This window comes from Monopterus albus, unplaced genomic scaffold (genome assembly GCF_001952655.1).
Source record: "Monopterus albus unplaced genomic scaffold, M_albus_1.0 scaffold9.1, whole genome shotgun sequence".
Classification (NCBI taxonomy): Eukaryota; Metazoa; Chordata; class Actinopteri; order Synbranchiformes; family Synbranchidae; genus Monopterus; species Monopterus albus.
Genome location: NW_018127889.1, coordinates 2,344,337 through 2,361,453, shown reverse-complemented (window position 1 = coordinate 2,361,453; position 17,117 = coordinate 2,344,337). Strand labels below are relative to the sequence as shown.

The following is a 17,117-nucleotide window of genomic DNA, read 5'->3' as shown; positions in this document are numbered from 1 at the left end:
TTTAAAGAAAGAGGTAATGCGTGAGTGTAACTGTGTGTGAGATTATAGTACTCACATTCCTCCTCTTTGGGGTCCAGCTGTGTGACACTGATGGAGAGCCGGTCCACACGCTCCTGCAGGGAGTTGACCCGGAAAGAAAAGGAGTGGGCTTCGTTGAACAGCTCTCCGAACAGGTCTTCTGCATATTTACCTGCACATGCAGTACACACACAAGTAAACACAGGCACAAACTACATTAAAACATTTATTTTATGCTTATGAAGTACTCAACTATAAAAACCAACAAACTGTTAAAATGAAAAAAGAACAACACAGTGTTGAAAACTATTGTGTGGAATGATTAAATATATCTTTTCACAGTCATTACAGCCTGTGTCTGCAGCGATAATGAGACAAATTGTTAATTGTCTAAAGTACTCAAAGCAGCATTTCTCTTTGCTAGAACATTTTCACTTAACTCTTAGTTACATCGCCTGACTCTGGGGACTTTTGTTTTGAAAGGGTAAACTGAAATCCTCCCTCAGACGCAATTTGTCGCACAGCATACAAAAAAATGCCGTTTTTCTTCTGGGTGAGGCAGCGTTGTTTAAAAGATGTGCAATTACTGAGATTGAGAGTCTGAGACACGCTGTGTCGGTGGTGGATTGAAATCCCTACGGAACCTATCATTGCAAGCTGACTGCTCTGATGGAGATGTGAGTGCTAGAGATGTTTTATCACTGACAGCTGTGTGATACTGGCGCAGAAAAAAGTTTTTGTTTTAATTTCCTATAACACACGGTTTTGTCATACTTCAGTTTGCAACCTAACTTCTATTTGGTTAAATGTAGACAAGGTTTTCCTTTATCAGCCAACAGATTGCACCATATACTGAATAAGGCTTTTTAGCCTCTATAAATCAGAGTGGCTGTCATGTCCATATGGTGTTTTCTCACCTTTCCCAACACAAAGCTTTTTAGAAACATGCCAAACAAATTATACTCCAAATTAATTGATTATTATATTGCATACTGATCAATCTGCTTTGTAAATCAGGGGTGGAAAGTAGATCATGGATCGTGGATATGCTGTTCCTGCTTTATCATTAAACAAAGCAGACATCTGAGTGCTCCAGCCGTCTTAGCCTAAAGTTTGACCTACAGTCCAAACCCGACCCGGATGCAAACATAATTTGTAAATTTCTGTCAGAACCGAACTCGGTTCAGGTATCCACACTGTAGTGGAAAGTACCTATGTGCATTTACTCAAGTACTGTAGTTCACTACAATTCCAAAGTAACAAACAAACCAGTGCAGTTTTCCTGCAAACTTTACTGTCCCTCAGTAAAAATATGCAATCATGAAAACTGATATTGAGGCTAAGGATTAGTGTGTGTTTAATATTCTAATTTTCATGTGCCTGCAATGCATTAACAGTTGAATAAGCAGACTTGTGCAGAAATTAATACCTAAATAAGCAGGAAAGAATGAAAACTTACTGACAGGTGGGCATTAGCTCAGTCAGTCCCTAATAGCTGAACGGTCAGCTAAACGACTTACAGTGAACAGGGGTGTGTATGTATAGTACACGTGCCGTGTCCATCTATTTAAATAGCTGTTTTGTGTGTATGTCCTTGTGCTACTTACTGAGGCTGCTGAGCTGGCGGATGACGTTGGCCAAGGAGATATTAGTCACACACTCCAGCTCGTTCTTGATGTTTCTTGGCAGCACCGTGTGGCACAGGTGCCTGGGCTCGATGGTGCGTTTCACCAGCGGCATCCTTCTGCTGCAACTCCGCTACCTACACGAGTGAGGGACGCAGGAGCGCAGAGAGACAAAACTTCATTAGTGCACCAATTCATCTAACTGACCTTGCGATTTTGCTTGTTTACTACAACAATAAACCAAAGAGAAGAGACGGACGAAGCTTGTTTCACTGATTGTTTTGCTAGTAACACTTGAATTGAAGGAGCATAAGGAGAGAAATACAGTGTGAGAGGATCCTTGAGATAAAATGCAACAGAACAGGAGAAAAGAAATGTTTTGACACTGCTAACAGCCACGTTGCCTTATGTGTTCCACTGGCTTAGCAGTATCCTTCTCATCATGCACAGCCTGGCTTACATTTGATTTGATTTGATTTTGATTTGATTTATTCTTTCAAGCATATAAAACAGTTGATATAACAACACACATTTTTACACACGATCCAATATCAATTTGCTTATACCTAGTACATGCTTGAATGGAGTAGGAAGAAGTCAGACTTATCCAGTCCTACCCCATGACATCATCTTACCATCATTGGTTTACAAGCAGTATCTCTACATAAATAATTCTCTTCTACACCACACAAGTAATATACTAAAAAAATACCCCACTTATGGAAATACAAAATCTTTTTTTGGTTGTACGTATAGCATGAATTTTTAAATTTAACTGACCCCTTAAATTGTATCCCCCTTCCCGTTCGTTAAATAGTTTTTGAATTCCCCCAGGTAATAAATTGTTCCTGGCTTCATACATAAACACTGCAGTCTTATATCCCACTAAATCAAAAAAGTTTTGCAATTTAGACTGTATGAAAGCTCCAATGGTGTGATCCCTGCACCCCATCTTATGCACAATTCGTATCGCTCTTTTTTGTAATATATACAATGGTTGAAGTGAGCTTTTGTATGTATTTCCCCAGTTTTCAACGCCATACTCTAAGTATGGTAAAATCAATAAGGAATACAAAATACGTAGTGCTTTCCTGTCCAAAATATATCTAACCCTTGCCAATATCAATATATTTTTTGCTATTTTGTTCTGAACATATCTGATATGCAATTTCCAGGAGAATTTGTCATCAACTATGACACCTAGAAATTTAATTTCATGTACTCGTTCTATATTAGCTCCCCCAATATTCAATTGAAATTCATTGTCTAATCTGCGATTCCCAAATACCATAAATTTAGTTTTATCCAAATTCAAAAATACTATATTACTGTCACACCATTTCTTTATCTTCTCAAGTTCCTGTGTAACCCATTCAGAGAGTTGCTGTAGGTTTTCACCCGATGCCCATACGGCATACCTCAGCACTTTGCCTGCCCACTCAACCATGCTAAAGGCATTAAAACTGCAGTGTTTGGATGCTTAGCCCAGGATGATAAAAACCACAAACGACACAGACATTGCAATGATTTGGAATCAAAATATGTTTAGAGAAAGTATCCTACATACTCCTTAACACACGTTCAAAATGACAGTGCTAACATAATGGTGTACAGTGGGTATAATGTTTATTATCTTAGATTAGCATGGTACCAAGATAACAAATGCTGCGGAGGTGGCTGGAAATGTCAATTAGTTGTGCAAAAATCAAACTTCTGACCTGATGATTTGCTAGGTGAAAAGTCAGAGGATCACCAAAATGATTACAATACAACCTGAGCTGAACTTAAATATCTGTATTAAATTTCATTGCAATCCCTCAAATAGTGAGATATTTCTCTCACAAGTACAAATGTTTACCACATGGCAGTACCAGAGGAAATGTCAGGGCATCACAAAAGCCATTGGATTCATTATCTGGAAACCATCAACAATTTCAACCATATGAGACTAAAGGTATCAGAATTAAAGTTTGGAAGCATGATGACGTTGTGGAAATTGATATACTGTATAAACAACACAGCGTCTCCCTGCTGTTAGCTCGTTTTTAATTACAAGAGTGTGCAGTGCTGTGGAGATCAGGTGCTCAGATGGACGGACCGACTGACTGAGCTTGACACTGATAAGACCTTGTTAGAGCACTGATTAAACTTTAATTGATGTCTGGTGCTTTTAATATCCTGCTGTATTCTTAGTAGTGTTGCTGTCACTGAGGAATAAACAAGATTATTGACCTTATCCATAAAGATGTAGAGCAGGGAAGGTCATTCTAGGAAGTGGCTCAGCTATAGATGGTTAGAGGGGAGAGAGAGGGAATCCAGTGAAACGCTTTGTTGAAGTGATTCATCTTAACGGGGTCATTGGTGCCCATAAAAGGAAAAATTGAGAAAACACACATCTCTAAATTGTTAAAGTGGTTTGAATGAGGTGTGCGGGCGACATTACAGTGACACAAACCCAAACACACTGCTAAATATCTGTCCATTTCTACAGTAACAAGATGCCTCCCATAGTCTCTCCATCCTTTCCTGATGGGGACCACCTCTTGATATAATGCACATTGACATTTTCCACAACCCCTGGTCACAATCTACTTAATGTAACAGTTACTGTATGAACAGGACGGTCATCTTAAAAACACACAAAAGCAAGAAAAAGGATATCAACCCACAATCTGAAATGAACTAGAACTACCTCTTTGAGGGTGTATGCCTCTGACCGTCACTGACCTTGACGTTTGACCTTTGACCACCAAATTCTACTCAGTTCATCCTCAAGTCACGTTAACTGGTTAACTCCAGAAGTGCTTGTAGGTGGGTGTTGTTACAGGTTAACTGCTTCCCCTTGTTTCCAGTGTTTGTGTTAAGTTCACCAGCTGCTTCTTTATTAAACTCTGCAACATAGTGAAGACACATACTATGTCCCCTACATGTCAAACTTTACCTTTAATGTCCAAATCTTTAGCAATACAAATAATATAACAAATTTAAGTACTACTATAATTTTCTTAAGGCCGAGTTACATCTCAGCTCTCTCGAAGCTTCAACTTCCTGGTCTGCTTTTAAACGTCTCCTCCTTTGGGATTAATAGGGATTTATTGTTAGAAATCAGTATGGCATTTGTTTACATTTATTCACCTCATCAGTTCCTACATTATGTATATTCAGCACCCAGTATCTCTGGGTACAGGTGTACAGAGACACAGACGGATCAATGGCGAGGCAAACATTAAATCTGTCACTCATAACTGTGTTTATTTCTCCGCCATGCACACACACTAGATTATTTAACAAAAACACACACACAGATGATGACAAATGTATCTGGCAGGAAAGCTCACGCTGTTTTTGTAGCCCTACACCCTGTGCTCATCTCTCCCTCTTCAAGGCTTCTCTCCTCCCTCATCTGTCCATAGAGGAATGTGTTGCCCTTTTAACAACCTTCCTCCTACCTAGTGGGCTATATGAGTGATTTGTGGAAATAAAAAATAAAAAATAAAAAATAAAATTAAGCTTTCAGATAGAAATGGAAGCAAAATGACAGATGGAGACAAAATAATTTTGGGCAGAGGTGGGTGACAAAAGGGTTACATGTTTAAAAGAATAATACCCTTTACATGACGTTTTATAAAACAAATCATCCAAGTGAAACAGGGATATAACAGGAGGAAAATGACTTTAAAAAAGCAGCAGTGGATGACAGACAATCATCATCCATCCCAACTCTCTAAGACCCATAACATAACAATAAAAACATATCAATCCTGCCAACCTGAGCTCCTCGGGGTGGGCGATCCTGACAGTTTCTTTTACTTGTCTCTATTAGGAATTTATGAATTATTTAAAAATGCCCTACTCAGAAATTATGCTCAAACTTAAGCAGTTAAGAAGTTCAGTCATCCAGTCGTTCTTTCAGATGATCCTGCATAAAGAATGTTGTAGTTTTTATATAGTGAAACTCTTTGAACACAACAAATGACATCATACAAACTGAATCTGAGGAATGAATGTCCAGACTGAATGATGTAGCTTAAATCAGGCAGGTTAAGCTCAAGTATTTCAGCCAAAAGATGCATTGATGGAGCTAGAACTAGACAATGACACTTTTCCATTTTCAGTTTTATGATTCAATAAGCAAAGCTGCTGATGGGTATTTGAGCAAGAACTATGGTTGTCCTATACTTTTTCATTCTTAACTTTTTCTCCTTCACTGACTGTTCCATGCCAGTAAAATAGAAGGAGGTCAGCCCACAGAAGTATCAAGGGATTCAATAAAGAAATATTTCACATACCCGCTATTTCCCTTCCTTTTCCTTCTTTATTTTTCCATCAAGTTAACAGGCTAGCCAGCCTCTCCCCTCTCTGCACACCCCTTCTACTTTTACAGTCCATACATCTTGGGTGGTGCTTCCCGCTGTCACCTATCACTATGGCAACGGCTGCAGTGGGATGTCATTGGTCACTTTATAGTACCCCAAGAGAGGCAGAGGCAAAGAAGGTGGGGGGAAAAGAGAAGAGCAGGAGGGAGGAGTGAACAGGCTGAGATCGGGGTGAAGAGTCAAAACTGTGATAGCAATTGAGGAATGAATGCGCTAAGAATGAATAAAAGGGAGATCAGGGATCACTCATCCATTGTGCACGAACACAACACAGGGTGAGAGATGGCATGTGCCAGCGGAGAGCTGGGGGCCTCCAATGGTGCGGCTCATTGCACCCGAGACAATATGTCCAACTAGAGGCTCTAATGAATCCTAATGGAGCATTTACTCACTCACACTGCCGCACAATACAGCTGCAGACCCCTCGGTGTAGAGCAGGTCAAGGGCTTTTTATCTGGAGGGCTTAAAAGAGACACCAGGCCCTTGTTACACCATCAGCTGCAATCAGATACACACACAACCATACAAAGGCAACTAGAGTTTCCTGAAGCCGTTTTTTTTGCAACATATTGACAGGATGAATTATTCCAAGAAAGCAATAATAAAAAAAATTGCAAACAGGAACATCCTATCAGATATGAATAGGTACTACATCTCCAGCAAACATAACCGATGTCCAACAGCGAGGCAATCCTTTTAGCCGCAGTTCGTCCTCACAGCCACTGGTTCTGGGAAACTGGAAAAAATCGCAGCAAGAGAGGGGCCGAGGAAAACACACCTAGCAGTAAGACAGTGAGTGAGCTGTCTGGCAGTGAAATGAAATGGTCTCTGCCTTCTAAAAGATGAATCTCATCATTAGGTGATGTTAAATTCATGGTCTGAGCAATTAATCAAGCTGATTTCTCACTGGATCACCATAAAACAAGATCCAACACAAAGTGCTGATTAATAGTCCGGTTTTTATCCACCTACTGACTTTTTAAGACCTTTTTAATGCTATATAAAATGCAGTTCAATGGCTCTTTCATGATCATGCCAACCAAAGTATAAAAGATGGAAAACCAGTAAGGTCAGGTTGGGTTTACAATACTGCCTAGAATTAATTATTATTCTATCATATCTTTTCACTTTCCATTTGCAAATAACATCAATTTAGCAAAACTGGCAGTCACAGCAGAGATCAAACTGGCAAAGCTTACTAGCTCTGCTTTCGTACAGTGGCTGCAACTGCCCTTGTGAACATCTGTAAACTCTTTTGCTTTCCCGTTGGTCCTACAGACAACTTAATTCTGGTCTTAATGCTGTGCTGCTGCTGGCAGGAACATTTGACAGGAGAGAGCTGGTGCCTCTGTGCAGTGAGAGGTCCCTGGTGTACATGTGCAGAGCCAAATGACATGCACACACATGCTGCAGTTCTCAAACAGCAACCTTCAAGGCTATATGCAAATGGTAGGCTAACATCGGTCAACTGCACACACACAGTAAGCCCTCCATTTGAGACAAGAACATCTCAGTTACCCTGCCTTGCTCTCCCTACCCATCACAACATATCATGTTGGCAAAACATAACGTGGCATGAGCCAGAGTGTCCTCCTGCCAATTAAAAGACTGTACCAGCCAACACCCCTACAGTGGTAAGATGACAACTTGCAGGCCCTCACCAGTTAAGCGCTATAATACACACACACAGAGACCTCTTGTTTTCAAAGCACCAGTGCTGTCAGGTTAGACAGGTATGCTAACTAGGTTTGCCTGTAGTGGGAAGTTCACAGACTACTTGTGGCAAAGGGCTCCCACGAAGGATGCGGGTACAAAATAAAGTATTACCTCGCTTCAATAACTCTGAACTTTCGACTGGATTGTATTTCTCATGATACTGTTTATGACACATGATCTAACTCCCACCCACACAAAGGCCACTATAGTGGTGCAAACCTTTTTCAAGGTGCACGCTTAATTTTTTAACCCTCACACCTGAGTTCTGTAGTTTGAAGAAATTCCCTCAAGGCGCTCCTGTGATACTACATTCATAAGAACCGTACAAACAGATGAACAGTCCGAAAACATGACATATTTAGCAGCCATATAATACTAAACTGTTGTTGTTATGTTTCCTTCCTGCAGCCCCTTTGGAGCAGATTGCAAAGAAGCCACTCTTTCAATTCATCAAATATTTTCTGTGAGTATGAATAGAAATCACTGTGACTCAACAGTTGCTTTCTGTCCACTATATTTTGCATTCAGAAGACGATCAACGATGAACCTTACACTGAGTGAGTATTTGGACACAGCCCACATTGTAGTTTGGCACATAGAGAGTTGATAGCCTAGACATTCATTTAGCCAACACGTTTTATTCCACTGTAGACTTGCACGACTAAATATTCATGGACGTCTGTGTGCCAACATCAATGAGGCAAGTGTCTGATGAACAAACAGAGTCAAAGAAGTTTATCTGCTGAGTGCACAGAAACCCACTGTTATGAATAATGAAAGCCTGCTGCTCAATAATAAATGTCTGCATGCTCGCACTGGGCAGCTGCACTTGTTTGGCCTATGAGGAAAATTTCATTATACCAGCTCCCTCGCTGTTCATACGGACATGAAGGACTTGCACACAAACTAACCACTTGAGCAAACGAGTCAGCCCAAATTATAGGAAAACATCATCACGAAAAGAAGTACATATACAGCACATACTCACAAGACCGAGACAGCCGGCCAACAAGCCTGTTGGAAAAGCAAAACACTAGCCTGCCAAATGAAACTTGAGCCGTTTCATTCATCGCACGCCCTCATTTGGTAGTCAATAGGTATTAGAAGGGTGTTGTCTCTCAAGAATACACACCTGTGCTTTGTCACAGGAGATGGAGCCAGTCTTTCCAGCTGCATAATACCCAGGGTGGCTTTCTGTGAAACCATGTTGTAGAGTTAGAAATCTCAAGAAAACAGAGATAGAAAATGATGGAACGAGACAAAAAGAAAGAGTAAGCTAGCTTGAGGCACAAAAAAGTCAAAAAAGCAGTGTGGGTGGCATCAGGGAAAAGAGAGAAAGAGATCATTTTCTCTTATTTAGATCAATGCCTAAATCCACACCAGGGGCTCTGTGTTTCAGGGCAGACAGGATAGAAGAAGATTTCTTTTAGGAGCTAGTACCTTACTGATAATGCAATTTTTTCCAGTATATTGCAATGCAGTAAGTATTGTGATTCAACACAGCTGAAACATGTCAAAAGAAAGTACACTACGAGACACATGAATCCTAAGATATGGCACCTGCCTTTCCACATCACACAATGCAAAAGTATGGATGCTTCCCTAATGTTATTTTGAAATCAAACTTTCTACATTTTACATGCTTGAAAACTAAATCTAGGCTTATATCATGTGAGCCACTGTGTTCCACTGAAGAATGCTGTTAGAGCAGGGTCACGCCAACGACAAATTAAACAAGCAAGTGGTGGATATGTGAGGAAGTGAAACCAGAGAAGAAGCAGAGAGGATCTGTGGGATAAACAGGAGCAAGGAGACGGTGCCAAGCGCAGCTGTGCAAACCTCCCATAGGCTGTCTCTTGAGTCGGTATGCACTGTCATAGTCTGTGTGTGTGCATGAGAGAAAGGAACAAAGTGCAGGCAGAGCACGGTGGTGATGGTAAGCGAAGGTGCCCTTGCTGTGTTGCTGTGAGGAGGCCTGAGGCGGTGCCAGTGGGTACAGAACAGCAGGACTGACCACTGTGATTACACCACGTTCTGATTTGAACAAGTCTTACTGATTCATACTGAAGAGGATTAGGGCCACTGTAAGAATTTTGTTTTGGTTCAAACTTTTTTTTGCTGACTTTTAAAATTCGGAGAAAAAAGTCAGAACGTGGCTATGCCAAAATATTTGTGATATATGGCTGATGTGTCAGGCCAACCATCTAAAAGAAAAAAAAAACAACCTAAATCTGTCATAAAATTGTTAGGCTGAGTTTCAAAGGTGTGAAAAAAACACAGCCCTCTCCATCCATTTCTAGGTGGGGACTGCATTCACCACAGCCAGCACCAACACTGCAGGGGGATCCAGCAAAATGACGCAGCCGCGTGTGGTGAAAAGGCTGGATCTGGTTCAACTTTGCCACACCAGACAGTGACATCATTCAGCAAAGGCGCTGTGTTGCCCAATCACGTACAGGGGGATGCTGGAACGTGGATGCCCATGTGAAGAAGACTTTTTTTTGTTTACCATGTTAGCATAAGCATTCACAGCTATTCACTCTCAAATACAGGCCACAGTTACAAACGGGAGTTGTGTTACCGCACTTAGACCGAACGCCCACTTAGTTTAAAAAAAGTGCTTTTGTGTCCGATATAAATCTGAGATGAAACTACAAAAATCACAGCATCAGTGCCAAATACAGAATATCACATTTTGAAACTAAGTTTTCTCACACACTTTGGCACATTAGCTGAGAGAGCTAGGTGGTACCACAGTGGCTGGCAAGCAGGCAGCAGTCGGTCACTGTCCTCTGGGCCTTTATCCATCTACAGGAACAGCATGTTCATTAGGGGAGAAAAGGTTAGCTGCAGGCATCATGTGACCTACTGTATGTCTGTTGTCATCTCAACAGCCAACACCGCCCTCCACCTGTTGCACCCACAGAGTCTGACAGCTATGCTTAAAAACACACGCCAAGGGAAAATGGTGGGTGAACATTCTCTGCATGCAAATGGAAAGAGACCTGAAGTGGGAAGAAATTATGAATCGCTACGGAGTGGAAGGGACTAAAGAAGACTAAATGTGGTCAAACAGGCATGTATTAACAGCACTATAGAAGACTGACTCAATTAAGGCATTAGCAATTCACTTACAGTGCCATTATATTGAACAATGATAAAGACACTGATTCTCTGTGCCTGCCAGGCAGTTGGTCCCAAGGAGCGAGCAATGATTTTTAGATTGTGGCAGACTGTTACTTAAAGTGTCTGCATGATTCAATTCACTATATTTAGACGAAGAGCGAGGACAGTGTATGGGAGTCCAGAGGATAACAATCAAGACAAGAGACGCAATACAGCAGTCAATCCATACAGCTGACCCACACACATTCTACTTGTCCATATAGAGCTGATCACTAGATCAAGCCCAATGCGGTGTCTTCTTGTCTCTGGTGAAGGCGATATGGATGGCAGTGGAACAGAGAGGATGGAGACAAAAGCACCTCTCGGTCCCTCTTGCTTTTTGGCCGTCACCAGGCATTGTGAGGCTCTCTACTTGTCTCCAATCGACACATCTTGAAAGAGAAGCAAATTCAATTCTTCCTGCAGGTACAAAGCTTCTGGCTCGCCTATTCTGTCGCCTTGGTTGGCTCTCTTTCTTCCTCTTATCAGTGGGCATATTTCAAACCCCCAGCATTCTTTTCAGTATTAAGTGAGGCTAGTGTGTGTGTGTGTGTGTGTGTGTGTGTGTGCGTCTGTCTGTACAAATGCACAAGTCACAGCATAAGAGAGAGACAGGACACACAGACACAGCTGCTATCACTTCTCCCACATGATTCCACGTTATCTGTCCTGGTCACTCGTACTTTGACTTTTCTGTTGTGTGTGTATGTGCGTGTTTGAGTCATTGTGGCCTTGTCAGTCACAGTAACTGATGCATCTCTCAAAAGTTACATTTAGATAAACCCAACTCAGTTTGATCATAAGTCCACTGCTTCCCGTTTCCCACACGGCAGAGCCCGTCACCTCACAGCTATTGAAGTAGCTCCAGATTCTCTTAGATATAGATACTAAACAATTTGTGTCTTTACTTGACTGAGTTCAGAACACACATGTATTTCCCCCACTCTTCACTAAAGGTTTTTCAAATTCCTTGAGGAATTTCTGACCCCATTTAAAGGCTGAAAGCATGTGCCATCCTGTTTCCTGCAGAAAGGCTGGTTACTCTTCTAGGATGTGAACACTGGGGGTAATTCAATAGAAATGTGTAAACAAATCTATTAAGTGTCCTACAGTGTCGCTATCAGACAACTGGGATAAAATCAAGAGGTATGATTTTCTCTTTTTATACTTGAACCATGCTGCATTTGGAAACTTTCATTTGAAGCTCTAGGCAACATGCGGCCTGGTGTACAACTGGCCCACTCCTTCTGCTTCCTCTCTTCCTCAGTAATGTTACCTTTGTTTGAACTCACTGTAGATCCGCATACAAAAATCTTGTCAAGCCTCAGACACTGCTGATGTCCCACTAAGACACAATGTTGACCGCAAAACTGACACTCATCATTATACTCACTGCAAGCAGTTGGCGCTGACTACGCAGTTCCAGCTTATGTAAAGTAGGATGTAGGAAGGAGAGGAATATGGTATACAAAAAATGAGAAAAGGAAAGAAGCAGAGGGGAGGGAGCGAGAGAGGGAGAACTAAATACAGAGACAGAGAGTATAAACACACAGGAAGCTAGTAAAGAGTAATGGATAGCGAGACATAGAAACAAGAAGATACTGCAGCAGTCCAGGCGGAGAGGTCAGGCCTGTCTGTCAGCACCTATTCCTCCTGAGGCTTAGCAATGCAAACCAGGGTCTTGCCTCAGGTTGTCATATAACCACACAAACAAGAGTGAAATGACCTTTGACTTTCTCTTATACCACAAGACTGACCCACGTGGGTTGTTGCTTTATTGTTTAGCCGGAGGAGGATGGTTTTCTTCCAGGCAGCTCACGCCAAGCTCGTTTAACTCCAAACAGTGGTCTGACATTTAGCCAGCAAGGGCTGATTAAGAAGCATAGATGTGTTTGCAAGACAGAATAGTTTGGTAAATACATTAAATGACATTTTGCTTTGTATATTTTAAGTCATAGTCTGAAGCTCGCAGATGGACAGTGTTGGGAACAACTGCAAATGTTCCTTTAATTTAAAATCTGCCACACATCAAGTAAATGTGAATGCAAATACACAATGCTCTGAAGTGATCAAGTTAGATGTCAGCGGAGCTGTCAATCAGCTGAGTGCAACCTAACAAACCCAATTAAGATTTCTCAGGAGCAAATTAAGGGATGCATCTAAAATCACGTTAAGTGTGGTGATAATGACAGTAACTAGAAAAAAAAAAAGCACAGTTTCAGCTACGAGTACCTACTCAGTTCACTGTGAGTACTACATGCTCTGTGCCAGAGCACCGAGCTCTGCTTTAGTCCTCCTGAAAAGCTGCTGTTTTTCAGCCTAAGCTTACTGTGTGCTGGGCCAGTCAACAGCCTGCACTGTCGTGGTTCATAAAAACAGTGCAGCGGCGAGGGGCTATGTCAAGAGGATGATGGTTCACAGTCACAGCCAGTTGGTTGGCTGAATGGCTACACTCATCCTTCGGAGGCAATGAATCATATTCACACATTTACCATCTTGCGGTCCAGTCAACATCACTACCAGAAAAAAAAAAAAAGCTGAGGAATACACATGTGACCTCCTGCACACACTTGCTCCAGAGCAAGGACAAAGAGGCCATGCCTAGGGGCACTGTCAGAGTCAATCTTTACAGTAGATTGTTATCATCACTATTGTATATGAGTGCAAAAAATACAGTGTTGTCCCTCTATTATATAACAGTTGCCTCAACACCTCAAGCTCTGGTCATGTGTTTATAAATAAAGAGTTATGTAAGGGAGTGCTACTGTCTCAGAGCCTTGCCTATAGCTTGAAGTGAGACACTGGCTTTAATTTCAACATCCTATAATTGAGAATATAACACACTTTAGATAGGCCCGATATTAGATAAGCACAAACAACTCCCACCCACATCTCTCTACATTTCCTCTGGCACAGCACTGAGTAGAGGAGAAAGAGTCATACACCTAACCACAACCTCTGTCCACTTACTGTCTATCTTTAGCAGATGCTTTTTTCAACAGTAAGAATTACCTCACCTCTGTTTGACCACGGTGCTGCAACAGTCGTTCGTCATGGTGAACTGACAGCACTGCTGTATGATAACCATCAGTAAAGATGAAATGATCGCAAAGTAAGACTGATGAGAGTAGTTTTCTTGCAGAGGTTTTCAGTGAATTTGGCATGTCCTGCTAACAATCAAAGGCAAAAGAAACCCAAGCTTGCCTCTGCTTCCAGTCTTCACAGCTGACAAAGAGTGAGCGCGTTAGCTGCAACAACAATCCAGAGCTAGAAATAAACCAAAAAACATTAAGTGTGGCACATTATGTGCTTGAAACAAAAGCCTATTGCATCTTTTATTTTTAACTTCATTCTTTGTTCTCTGCTGTCTTTTTCTCTACCTGTTCCTTGTAGTCTTACCCAGCAGGAAACAAACTTCAGAAGAGAAATGAGCGCTCCTATGGAAAATTCAGTGCGTCTGTAACTGAACACTGACGTTGGAGTTCTGACAAAAGGGCTTCAAGCTGCAGATGGGATAAATGTGCCTCGGCTCCCATTTCTCCAGCCTCTATCAATCATCACACATCGCCACGACGACCGGGACATCAGCCGTTCCAGTTCAGTAAGAACCTGGCATTGGAAGAGAGGGTGGGCGAAAAGAGCTCACAGATATTCAAGATCAAGAGAGGGAGAGATGGAAAAATAAGAAAAAGAAGCCGTGTTGTGTTACACATCATGGTGACACAAGCTATTTTGCCTAACTTTGCACATTCAAATCTATTCAAATATATGCCTACTCCAAGTGCGGCTGCAGAGATCATTCTGAAGTCAGTTGGCGGCATTTAGATTACGCACAGAACAGAAACACCCTGTGAGCTAACAGGGCAGGTACATTACACTCTAATTGTTTTGCTAGAATAAACACTAAGAATATCTTAGCCATGGGCATTGTAGACACACAAATACACAGTGGGACACACGCCCACTGGCAGTGCTGGGCTCAGCAAAGAGAACCCTGGATCCAGTTCACTCCCTGCAACAAACCAAGGCTACATTGTGCTGAGAAAGGTATCGGACTACATTTACCATCCAAGGTTAGACAAGGCACCAGGTGAGTGGCCTGAACAGTCAGTACTTTACTCCATGATGTGGCTCATTTTGGCTTTGAGCTGAAAGACTAACCCTGGCCAGTCACAGGACACCGTGGTGCTCCATTTCCCTAATATCTGGCTGTTACTGTTTGACAGGTTGTGGGGTCTAAACAGTCCTGAGCCCATAGGGGGAGAACGGGTTGTTAGCAAGATCTTTAAAGCCACCGTTGCATAGTTTTTCTTTTAAACCCTCTCTTCTCCTTTTCTGTTTGGCTGTGTGTTATCAACTCTGAAGCTCATTTAGATTGTTATGGCACTTAAAGTAGGTTCTCAGCCTGAACAAATACAATTATTTTTCAAGCTGGAATGCATAAGCATACCCCCTGTACTTTTCAAGCTGCAGCTGTATGAAATACAGCTAGACTCAAAGCCTGGAATGATGTGGCACGTGACAGAACTCACAAGAACAGCAGCTGTGGTCTAAAATGTTGTTTGCAGCAGCCAGAAAGGACCTGCTGTTTAGATATACAAAGGCAAAAAGAAAAGAAACTAAACACAAGTGACAGAAGAAGAAGACTGAAAACAACTGCTGGTGGTACGTTCAAGCTGAGACAGAGACACAGAGAGGGAGGACAGAATTGATGAGGATCAGTTTGTACTGTGGAGTGGGGGCAGATCTAAGCTCAGATGGGACTTTTGTGTTTTTGCCCTGTTGGCAGTGGCAGAAACACGGTAAGACAGGGCTGTTTCTGAGATATCCTGTCAGCTCTTTGACAGACCCTGTCAGCGGCCTCTTCTCTGGCTGACAGTAAAACTATGAAACACGGAGGCTGAAACGGCAACAGTAGCAACTATGAAAAAGACGAGGAAACAGATTAGTTGGATCAAATGTGATGGGGCACTGCAAGAAGACTGGGAAGGAGTACAAGGCAGAAAAGATAATGAAACTCCTTCCTGTCTGGTATTGCATGGATATATACAATTATTTGCAAGGTATAATATCAAATAATGGTGAATAATGGCGCTCTGTCATCATAACAAAAATAAATGGTCCTTAAAAAGGCACTAAGAAGCCTTGAATTTCTTTTAACAGATTTCATTCTCTTACAATACAAGCTTTTAATTGATTTAAAAAATATTTCTGTACTGTTCTAGAGTAAGATTTTAAAAGAGTAAAATGTTTAGCTAATAATATCTGTAAAACAGAACATACAGTGTTGTGATAAGGTTATAGATGATGCTCCTATCCCTGCTCTTGTACAGAAAAGCAATAGAACATGCAAGAAAGAAAATGAGGACAATATTCCAAATATAAAAAGTGGGTCAAAACAGAAAAGGGAAAAGAAATATAAAGAGAGAGTCACTGTAAATTGTCAGACAGAGCAGAAAGTCACAGTCAAGGATGGGCAAAGCAGGGGAGGAGGTGGGGGAGGCGGGTTCAGTGAGACACAGGAGCACCAGTCAGTTGGTCTAACTGATCCCTGGTGTCTTTCTGTCAGTCCGGTTCAGACCAGGGACAGAAGCGGTATTATGGAGCTGTACGCCTGGCCAAGGCGAGGAACAATAGCTCCTGTGTGCTGGAGCCTCTGGAGCATCCTAACAGCTGGGAGATAGGAGGTCTGTCTGTGGCTCCACTAAATGGCACGTAAAGGGGCCTTACACAGTGAACACATACATGTTCTTTCTCTCTGTCTTTCCCAGAATTCCTGGGCCACCTTCTTCCCACCTCCTCCACATGCCAGGGAGCCATCACTCATTTTACTCTTGACTTTCCCCCCCTTTTCTCTCTCTACATAGTCTTTGATTATGCCTTCTTTGTGTCCTCTTATCACCCCTCTCCAACTCTGTGGAGAAAGACAAAACAGCACAAGAGAAAAATATTCTTCTTGCTAGCATGAGAAAGCAGGAGACTGGCATAGGATCAGAGAAGTGTCAACAAATAAGGGAGGTCCAAAGGCCCCAGCAGGAGGCATGCCAGGGCTCTACTATCACATGGGCCTGGGAAACACAGGGAAAACCAGGAGAACTGCAAACCCTTATAGCAAAGAGTTCACAAAACAGTATCAGTTTAAAAAAATAGCAGTATGTTCTCTTCTATTCTGAGAATACACCTGTACACAGGGCCACTCACCAGGTAAAACCGAGCA

General features: G+C 41.9%; 1 protein-coding gene across 2 annotated transcripts in view; it reads right to left on the bottom strand.

Annotated features, from left to right (window-relative positions):
- Positions 1–17,117, bottom strand: part of wasf1 (WASP family member 1) — a 42,249-nt gene that overhangs the window by 22,578 nt on the left and 2,554 nt on the right. For both annotated transcript variants that reach the window (XM_020589100.1, XM_020589094.1), the window contains exons 2-3: positions 1,626–1,780; positions 56–190 (exon numbers count right to left, since the gene is read on the bottom strand). In XM_020589100.1, coding sequence (XP_020444756.1) covers positions 56–190; positions 1,626–1,758 — 268 coding nt within the window. In that variant the 5' untranslated portion in view covers positions 1,759–1,780. The remainder of the gene's footprint in view (positions 1–55; positions 191–1,625; positions 1,781–17,117) is intronic.